The sequence below is a fragment of the Aureococcus anophagefferens genome (genome assembly GCF_000186865.1).
Source record: "Aureococcus anophagefferens unplaced genomic scaffold AURANscaffold_5, whole genome shotgun sequence".
NCBI classification, from domain to species: domain Eukaryota; class Pelagophyceae; order Pelagomonadales; family Pelagomonadaceae; genus Aureococcus; species Aureococcus anophagefferens.
Window position 1 is genome coordinate 1,331,137 of NW_008705565.1, and position 9,468 is coordinate 1,340,604.

The window sequence follows — 9,468 nt, forward strand, 5'->3', positions numbered from 1 at the left end:
CCCGAGGCGCCGGAGCCAGGGCGCGCAGGCGTCCGGCGACGCCGAGAGCTCCAGCGACCGCAACCGCCCGTAGCCGCCGAGGCCGAGCTGGAAGCTGCAGAGCCGCAGGCCGCCCTCGGGCCCGCCGCGGTGGTGCACGAGCCGCAGGCGCTCCACGGACGGGAAGCAGGGCGCGTGGCCGTCGACCTCGCTCGTCCGGTAGAGCGCGAGCGTCCCCGCGGGGCCCGCGAGCGACGCCAGCCGCGGGCTCCGCGACCCGAGCGCGCCGGGCACGCAGCGCCCCAACTCGAAGCAGTCGATGGCTTTGCGGCAGGGCAGGTCCGGCGCCAGCGACGCGGCCCGCAGCGCGCGCGCGACGCGGCCCGCGACCTCGACGTCGACGAGCCCGTTGTAGCCCAGGACCTCGCTCCAGACGTGCTCCGGCAGCGGCGCGACCATCCTCTGTGATGCGTCCGCCCGGCGCTTCGGCCATCAACCACGGCACCGTTGGCTCGAGCACCAAAGGTGCCGCGCCGGCGGGTAGATTGTGCGCGTCGTCTGGGCGCCGGGGCAGCCCGGGTCCCGCCGCCATGCTGAGCGCGCCGGAGACGGCGACGCCCCGGGAGGTGCGCTTCGCGCCGTCGGTGAAGATGAACGACGGCCGGAGCCTCACGGAGGAGGCGGCCCTCGAGGCGTCCGGCGAGTGCCAGCTCGAGCTCGTCACGCAGCTCGTGCTGCGCCAGTGCCAGATCCGGCGCCTCGAGCCGGCCTGCGCCTCCGGGCTCATCAACCTCCAGGTCCTCTCGCGCGCGTCCGGCGTCGTTTTACGTGCGCGACACCGTCGCTTCACGCGAAACCGCGCAGGCTCTCGCACAACCTGCTCAAGTCGCTGCACGGCTTCGCGGAGCTCGTGTCGCTCGAGGAGCTGAACCTGAACTTCAACCAGCTCGCGTCCCTCGACGGCCTCGAGAGGTGCGTCAAGATCTGCCGCCTCTACGCGAGCAACAACCGCCTCGCCAAGGCCGAGGGCCTCTGCGGGCTGCCGCTGCTGAGGACCGCGTGCCTCTTCGGCAACCAGCTGAGCGGCCTCGACGGCACGCTGGAGACGCTGCGGCGCTGCCCGAAGCTCCGCGAGGTCGACCTGCTGGGGAACCCGCTGGCCCACGAGCGGGGCTACAAGCACCGGGTCGTCCGGTGCCTCGTGCGGCTCGAGGCGCTCGACGGCGACCGCGTCGTGCCCTTCGACAAGGAGATGAGCCGCGCGTTCTTCGCGTCGGAGCGCGCCGGCGGCGGCGACGATGGGAAGAAGCAGCGGCCGAGCACGGCGCCCGCGCCGGAGAAGCGGCCGCCGCTGGCGACCAAGAACGAGGCGTTCGACTGGGCGTGCCTCCCGAAGGAAAAACCGCGGCTCTTCGGCGCGCAGGCCGACGACAAGCTCCACGCGGACCCCGTGGCCCTGGGCTACCTCGCGAAGCACATGCTGGACCACCCCATGCAGGGCCCCGCGTACCGCGACGGCGACTGGCGCGCGGACGACGCGCGGAAGTTCGTCGAGCGGCTCCGGCTCCGGAGCGCGACGCACAAGGACTCGCTGGTCACGGGCGGGCCCGCGGCCAAGGGCTGCGCCGACGTCGACGGCGCCACAAGGGTGGCGTCCGCCGTCGACGCGTCGGACCCGTACCTGACGATCCGGCGGCTCATCGCGCTCGTCAGGGCAGGACAAGAGAGCGAAATTCCCAACTTCAAAGGCTCATATCTCGGCCGTTTTCCACTCGTTTTGGCTGATTTTTGGACGAGCGATCATCTCTCGGAACGGTCTCGAAGCGTGGATGCTTTTTCTGGAACGCGCGCGCGCGGAACACTCACGTTGAAGCGAACTTGAATCACCCTTGTCCTGCCCAGGCGCTCGTCGAGTCGTTGCAGAGCGACGCGACGCGCGCGCCCGCGGCGCCGGCCGCGGACGTCGCCGACATCGCCCGGGAACTGGAGCGGCTGCGCGTCGAGAACGCGAACATGTTCCTCATCCGCGAGGAGAACGCGAGTTTGCGGAAGCGCGTCGGCGAACAAAACGCGGACGCGGGCGAGCTCCGGCGCCTCAAAGAGGAGAACGCGGACCTGGCCGCGCGCCTCGGCGAGGCCGAGGCCCAGCTCCAGGCGCTGCACCTCGCGGCCATCACGGGCTCGGGTGCCGCCGCGCCCGCGCCGCGGCCGCGGACGGCCGCGGAGATCATCGACGAGTGCGCGGGCGAGATCCTGTGTGGAATTCAACCACTGGTTTGGGTGGTCCTGACCAAACTTCAGAATTCCCTAGCTCGGTCAAATCGAAGTCGATTCGGCTGATTTTGGACGAATCGATTGCTCTCGTCGAGTTCTCGAAGCACAGCCGACGAGATTGCGTCGAAACTGTCGCATACGCTCACGTTGAATTCGGGTTGAAGATTTGAATTCCACACAGGCGAGATCGACGACGAGCTCGAGGATTTGTTCCGGGCGAACGCGGCGTCGCTGAGCCAGCTGCGGAGCGACGTCGAGGCCTTCCAGTTCGAGGTCGGCGTCGAGCCCGCAGTCGGCCCGCCCGCGGCCGCGCCCGTCGCGCCCATCGCGCTCGCGAAGCCCGCGACGCCGCCCCCGGGGCAGACGGACCGCGAGCCGGACGTCGACACGCCCGCGCACGTCCGCGGCCGCCCGCTCTGGTCGTCGCCCTCCGGCGACGCCGACTCGGCCGCCGCCGTCGCCGCGGCGCCGCTGCCGCCGTCGCCCGCGCGGCCGGGGTCGCGCGCGGGCCGCGCGCTCAAGGCGCGCGCCGCGGCGCCCGCGCACTCGCGGCCGAAGACGCCGTCCGTCGCGGACATCCTCGCGGGCCGCCGGACGCGCGAGGCCGCGTCCGAGTCCGACGACGACGAGTCCGCGGACGTGTGGAACGCCGCGCTCGAGAAACGGAAGTGCGACGGCGCGCCGGCCGTGTCCGACCGCGTCGTGACGACGAAGCACGCGTGGCTCCTCATGGGCGACGACGCGGCCGACGACGGCGCGGAGGAGTCCAAGGCCGACGTCCTCACGGCCCTGTAGACTAAGTTTCCGACTCGGGTTTCGAGGCCGACGTCCTCCGAGCATCGCGGCCCGCTCGACTTTCCAACTTTTTGTGCGCCGCGAGCTTAGGTGACGAGGGAAGGGGGGGGGGGTCGTCCGCGGGCGCTCTTGGTCGTGCCGCGGGGTCTCGCCTACTTCTTCTTGGGCTTGTCGACGAAGCCGAAGTACGCGTAGGCCGCGAGGAACGCGCCCCACGTCGCGACGCCGACGAGGTCCTCGTAGACGTGGGAGATGTAGATCATGCCGACCATGGGGATGGAGTTGAACTGGGAGAACTTCTTGACCGCCGCCGGGCCGGACGCGACGCACGCGGCCTTGCCCGCGCCCCAGCCGAGGCCGAACGTCGTGAAGAGCGGCGCGATGACCTCGAAGTCGGCGCCGGCCTCCTTCATGAGCGCGCCGATGCCCGCGAAGTTCTCGAGGTAGAGCGCCGGGTTCGCCGTCGCGAGGATCGACGTCGACACGACGACGAAGCAGCTGAACGCGAGGAACTTCTCGCCGCTCGACTTGAGCGCGGGCATGGAGATGGCGGACCCGCCCATGGATTTGCGACCGGAGCGCGTGGCGACCATGTTTACCTGCGCGTCGCGTGTGAACGGCGCCCTGGGCGCTCGCGCTCTCGCCGAGTGGGATACGCGCAGCTGACGGTTTCTATGCGATTTGCGCGTCCTCGGGCACGGCGCGCACGGGGTTTTCGAGCGCGAATCGAAGTGGCACGTGTGTAGAGGGTATGTGAATCGCGGAGGGGCTCGGGGCGTGCATATGCAGGCCGGACGCGGGGGGGCGCGTGCAAAAAGTGGCAAAGTGTACTCGAGCTGCTCGGCGGCAAAAAGTGCAACACGTGGGCAACGTCGACCTTGACGCCTCCGTGCCCGCGCAATGCTCTCCGCCGCAGACGCCCGCCCCGAGGACCGGTGCGTTCACTTTTTAGCCCTCGAAGCCGAGGACCTGGGCTTCGAAGTCGAGTGGCTCAGCCGCACGACCGGCGCGGCGGCGGACGACGCGCCCTACGCCTCGCGCACCTGCCGCCTGACGCACGCGGGCTGGGACGGCCCCGTGGTCCTCGACTTCCTCGCGATCTGCGGCCTCGTGCAGATCTCGGCCGTGTACGGCGACAAGCGCAGCCGCTCGGACGTCGCCGCGGCCGCGCCGCGCGCCGCCGTCGGCCGCCGCCTCGCGACGCGCGTGCTCCGGCCGCTCCAGTCCGCGGAGCCGCCGCACGCGACGCTCGCGGGCCTGCCGCCGCCCCTGGCGGCCCAGGTGCTCGCGTGCCTCGGCGCGCGCCAGGTCCGCCGCGTCGCCGCGACCGCGCGGGGCCCGCGCGTCGAGGCGTCGCGCGACGCGCTCTGGTCGCGCCTGCTGCGGCGCGACCGCGCGGCCCTGGACGTCGACGTGCCGCCCGGCGACGGGTCGCTCGGCAGCGGGCCCGTCGTCGCCATCTACGCGGCGCTCGCGCTCGCGGCGCGCGCGCGCCGCGACGTCGTCGGCCGCCGGCGCCGCGAGGTCTGCCGGGTCGTGGGCGAGGAGGAGGAGACGGTGGCGCGGCGCCGGGACCTCGCGCGGGCGCTCTTCGACTTCGACGACGCGGACCGGCCCTACCGCATCTCGCCCTTCTCGCCGCCGGCGCCGCCGCTCGAGCCGACCTTCGCGCCGACGATCCCCCGGGGGCCCACCTGGGCGCCGCCCTGGGCGTTCCGCTGACACGGCGCGCTTGTCTTGTATATACTCGACCTTCGAATCGACGAGTGGGCGCGGACGGCGGACGGCGGACCCGTGCCAAGTCCCGCGCCTGCGCGGGGACGCCGAGTAGGACGCGTCTTTAAAGCCCACCCTCGACGGCGCCACTTCGCGAGCTCTAGCTCACCGCTGCGCACGCCTACCGGACACCTAAAACGACGCGCACGAGGCGTCGCACGCGAAGCCGAAACGACTTCGCGAAGTTCGCGATGTTTGCCTCCAAGGTGCAGCGATTCAAAGACACGATCGAGAGCACTCCAAAAAGCAACTGGCACGGCGTCCGTTTGCGACGCGCGCGCGCGCGCGCCACACACGCCGCCACGCCTCCGCGCGCTCCCCCGCGCGCACGCGCGACGACGCGACGACGCAGGTTAGCAAAAAACACCAACTCGCATCATGTCTGGCAAAGGAAAGGGTGGCCGCGGCAAGGGCAAGGCCTCTGGCAAGTCCACGTCCAAGGCGGCCAAGGCCGGCCTCCAGTTCCCGGTCGCGCGCCTCAACCGCTTCCTGAAGAAGGGCAAGTACGCGTCGCGCGTCGGCGTCGGCGCCGGCGTCTACATGGGCGCGGTCCTCGAGTACCTCTGCGCGGAGATCCTCGAGCTCGCGGGCAACGCCGCCCGCGACAACAAGAAGGCGCGCATCGTGCCCCGCCACCTCCAGCTCGCCGTCCGCAACGACGAGGAGCTCAACAAGCTCCTCGGCTCGGTCACGATCGCGTCCGGCGGCGTGCTCCCGAACATCCACGCCGTGCTCCTCCCGAAGAAGGGCAAGGCCAAGACCTCGGGCTCGTCCCAGGAGTTCTAAGCGGCCCCACCCCGCTGCACGGTCGCCGGCCGCGCTCGCCTTTCCGGGCGGCGCGTCCGGTCGCAGCCGCGCTCGCGCACAAACCACACCCGGTGTTTTCGAACACCACCCTCCGACGGAAGAAGCGAAGCGGCGTCGTCGTCCTGCCTCTCGAAAAGTCCGGGCTCGCACGGCGTCGTCGTCGCGCCTCTCGAAAAAGTTAGGGCTCGCGCGACGCGCGGGGCTCGTGGCGCGCCACGGCGACGGGTTGCCCCTTGCACGGGGCCCCGTCGAGCGCGAGCGCGCGCGCGAGGCCGGCCTCGTCCTTGAGGTGCGCGACGACGGACGAGGGGCTCCCGCGGTAGACGAGCGTCGGACCGCAGCGGCCGAGGAACGCCCGGACGTCCCCCAAGCTCGCGCGCGGGCCGAGGTTCGACACCTTGACGGCGTAGCGCGCGTGCTCGGTCCCCGCGTCGCCGTCGTCCGTCGCGCAGGAACGCTCCTCGACGACGGTCTCGTCGTCGCCGGTCTCGTCGTCGCCGGCGGCGTCGCCGCCGGCGTCGACGCGGGCGATCTCGTAGAAGCGCGCGTTCGCCGCGTCCTCCGCGGTGCAGTCGTCGCCGAACGTCGCGACGGCCGCGAGCTCCGCGGCGCCGAGGACGACGCGCCGGCAGTCCGCGCGCAGCGCGCCCGTCGCGGCGATCGCCGCGGCGACGACGTCGTGCGACACCCCGGCGCGCGGCAGGTGGCAGAGCAGCGCCGTGCCATGCGGCGCGAGCGCGGCGTCGACGGCGGCTAAAAAGGGGTCGACGAGCTCCCGCTTGTAGAGCACGTCGCCGGCGAGGACGACGTCGAAGGTCGCGCCGAGGTCGTCGACGCCCCAGAGGCACTTCCGCACCGCGCACGCGCCACTGAGCCCGTTGCGCTCGACGTTCTCGCGCAGGAGGCCGAGGCAGCGGTCGTCGCCGTCCGTGGCGAGGCAGGACGCCGCGCCGAGGCGCGCCGCGACCATGCCCACGAGGCCGCAGCCCGCGCCGAGCTCCGCGACGGACTTCTCGGCGACGACGCCGGGGAGCCGCGCGAGCTCGCAGCCGAGGAGCAGGCTCCCGGGCCAGGCGCGCTGGCCGCTGATCTCGTCCTGGGCGCGCTCGAGGTCGAAGAGCAGCTCCATGGGCAGCTCCGCGATCGTGCGTACCGAGAGCTCGTGGCCGCCGATGACGAACTGCTTCTCCTCGTACTCGATCTCGTAGTCGCTGTCGCTGTCCTCGTCGGCGGGCTTATCGTTCAACGCGCACATCGTTCAAGGAGCGCGTCGTCGGCAGCGGCGGTGGTGGTGTGAAAGCTCGTCGGGGACTAGTTCATCGCCTCTGCCGCAAGGCATCTTGCACGGCAACAAACCAAGGCTCTCGAAGCGAATCGGGCAGCCCACTCGAGCTCGCACACCGAGCCAGTCAAGACGATGGCGGAGGAGCCGGACATCATCCTCGTCGCGCTGCGCATGGCGCTCGCCGGGGGCATCCCCGAGCGGGTGACGAGCCTCGGCGCCCTCGGCGCCGGCGACCTCATGTCCATCGTCGCGCGCTGCGTGGCCCTCGTCGACACCACGGGCGGCGACGCGCTGCCCGAGGCTTTGCCGAGCGGCGTCGCCGCGAAGCACCGCGCCTGCGCCCGCACGGCGAGCCGCCTCAAGGCCATGGGCTACAAGGGCGAGTGCGGCTACAACGAGCTGCTCTACCCCGGCGAGTCGTCGACGCGCCCGTTGCTCACGTGGCTCGTCGACAAGCTGCCCAAGGACGGCGGCGACGCGGGCCCCGGCGCGGCGCCCCTGGGCGGTCGGCGCGCGCGATTGGGCGAGGCCGTGCGCGCCTGGACGGCGAAGCGCTGGCAGTTGCCCGCGGACCGCGGCGGCTTCTCGCGCGGCGCGCGGTTCCGCACGTTCGCCATGGGCGACTGCCCGCTGGAGTACGCGGTGCCGTCGCTCCTCGAGGCCGCGGCGACGCGCGCCGTCCAGGAGGCGCGGCGCGAGGCGGCCCTCGAGCGCGACGCCGACGAGCTGCTCCAGGAGGGCGGCGGCCGGTGCGCGCCGCTGTCGGGCAGCGGCGCCGTCGACCTCGGCTGGGGGACGCTCGGCGAGATGCCGTCGCTCAAGGAGCTCCTGGCGTCCCTGGAGCGCGGCACGGAGACGGAGCGCGCGCGCCTCGGGCGTTTAGCGCACGCGGCGCGCTTCGACCACGGCGGCGGCGACGACGACGCGGGCCCGGGCCGCCGCGTCGCCAAGGCGAGCGGCGGCGGCGACGACGAGCCGCCCGCGGACGACGGCGCGGCGTCGGCGGAGGCCGCGGCCAGGGCGCGGCGCGAGGCCGCCGAGGCCCGCGTCGCCGCGCTCAAGGACGAGCTCCGCGCGCTCGGCGAGGCCTACAAGAAGGAGGTCGGCGACGACGCGCTCATCGACGAGAAGGACGCGGCGACGTCGGCGGAGCTCAAGGAGCTCCGGGCGGCGCTCGCGGCGCTCAAGGACGCGGGCGCCCACGCCGAGCGCGAGTACACGGTGCGGCGGAAGACGCTCGAGATGCTGCCCGAGTCGGAGGCCGCGATCCTCAAGCTCGCGGAGATTTGCGGCGCGTCGGCGCGGAAGCTCGTCGACCTCGCGCGCGAGTGGGAGGGCCACCGCGTGCCCCTCGTCGAGAAGATCCGCGCGTCCCGCGCGGAGCTCCGGCGCCGGAAGCTCAAGGCCAAGGCCATGGTCGACGAGATGAAGCGGTGCCGCGGCGAGATGAACGCGATGGTGCTCGACGTCCGCGACAAGGACGACCGCCACCGGCTGCTCGAGGAGCGCTACGCGGCCATGCCCAAGAACGTGAACCGCGCGCTCTACACGTACCGCATCATGGACATCATCAAGCAGATCGCCAAGCAGAAGGGGGAGATCACGAAGATCGTCGACGACATCCGCTCCGTGCAGAAGGAGAACAACAAGATCGGCGCGACGCTCCAGCGCACCGAGGCCCTCGCGGACGAGCGCGTCTTCCAGGAGGCGAACGCGGGCGGCAAGGACCCGCAGCTCGTCGCGGCCTACCGGAGCCTCAGCGACCTCCGGAAGCTCTTCGAGAAGACGGTGACCGTGATTTCGGAGACGGGCGCCAAGGAGCGCGAGGCCCGCGACCTCGACTCGAAGAAGAAGCAGCTCAAGGCCCGCGTGTCGACGGCGAACCTGGACAAGATCCTCGCGGACCTGGGCCAGGTCAAGCAGGAGAACGCGGGCCTCGTCGCCCGGCTCCGCGCGACGCGGTGACCGCGCGCTAAGATGGCCGACTTCGATCTTACTTCCCTCGCTTGTTTGACACCCCTAGTTGTCGCCGAGGACGCGGCCGCCGCCCCAGTTGTGGCCGCCGCGGGGCGCCGCGGGCGCCGCGGGCGCGCCGCGGCCCGGCGGCGCTGTCGCCTGGTAGCCCGCGCCCCGCGGCGCCGCGGCGGCGGCGCCGCCGCCGCCGCACATGCCGCAGAGCCACTGGGGCGTGACGACGACGTCGACGCCGTAGGTCTCCGGCACGACCTCGATGGCGAAGTAGTAGGCGTGGCCGCAGGCGACGCCCATGAGCGGCACGGTGAGCGGGTTGCCGATGAGCATGTTGAAGGCGAGGAGCGCCCAGGGCAGGTAGAGCGCCTGCACGGGGAAGCCGTAGAGCGACACCTGCGTCGCCGGGTTCCGCCGGCTCCAGACGTAGAGCACCATGAACGTGAGGCCCTGCGCGGGCATGACGATGGAGAGGAGCGTGCAGAGGCCGCACATGAGCGCGGACCCGAGGCAGAGCATCCAGACGTAGTCCGCCGTGTCGCCGCCGCCGCCCGTGTTGTAGGGGCTCACCTCGTAGTTCTTGC

General features: G+C 72.1%; 4 protein-coding genes across 4 annotated transcripts; 3 read left to right on the forward strand and 1 right to left on the reverse strand.

The window, feature by feature from the left end:
- Positions 1-429: 429 nt before the first annotated feature.
- On the forward strand, positions 430-4,810 carry AURANDRAFT_71164 (hypothetical protein; the record flags this gene model as incomplete). Its single annotated transcript, XM_009036673.1, has 5 exons — positions 430-790; positions 844-1,687; positions 1,882-2,236; positions 2,435-3,030; positions 3,979-4,810. 5 exons carry the CDS (start codon positions 447-449, stop codon positions 4,768-4,770), a joined length of 2,931 nt encoding a protein of 976 aa, XP_009034921.1.
- A 392-nt stretch (positions 4,811-5,202) lies between these two features.
- Positions 5,203-5,610, forward strand: AURANDRAFT_58825 (hypothetical protein; the record flags this gene model as incomplete). Its single annotated transcript, XM_009036674.1, has 1 exon — positions 5,203-5,610. The coding sequence occupies one exon, from the start codon at positions 5,203-5,205 to the stop codon at positions 5,608-5,610; it is 408 nt and encodes a 135-aa protein (XP_009034922.1).
- A 2,506-nt stretch (positions 5,611-8,116) lies between these two features.
- On the forward strand, positions 8,117-8,869 carry AURANDRAFT_10442 (hypothetical protein; the record flags this gene model as incomplete). The annotated part of the gene is made up of 1 exon (XM_009036675.1): positions 8,117-8,869. A coding segment is annotated over one exon (753 nt), but the record flags the coding sequence as incomplete, so codon positions are not given.
- Positions 8,870-9,133: 264 nt separating this feature from the next.
- AURANDRAFT_16915 (hypothetical protein) lies at positions 9,134-9,424 on the reverse strand (the record flags this gene model as incomplete). Its single annotated transcript, XM_009036975.1, has 1 exon — positions 9,134-9,424. A coding segment is annotated over one exon (291 nt), but the record flags the coding sequence as incomplete, so codon positions are not given.
- Between the last annotated feature and the right edge of the window lie 44 nt (positions 9,425-9,468).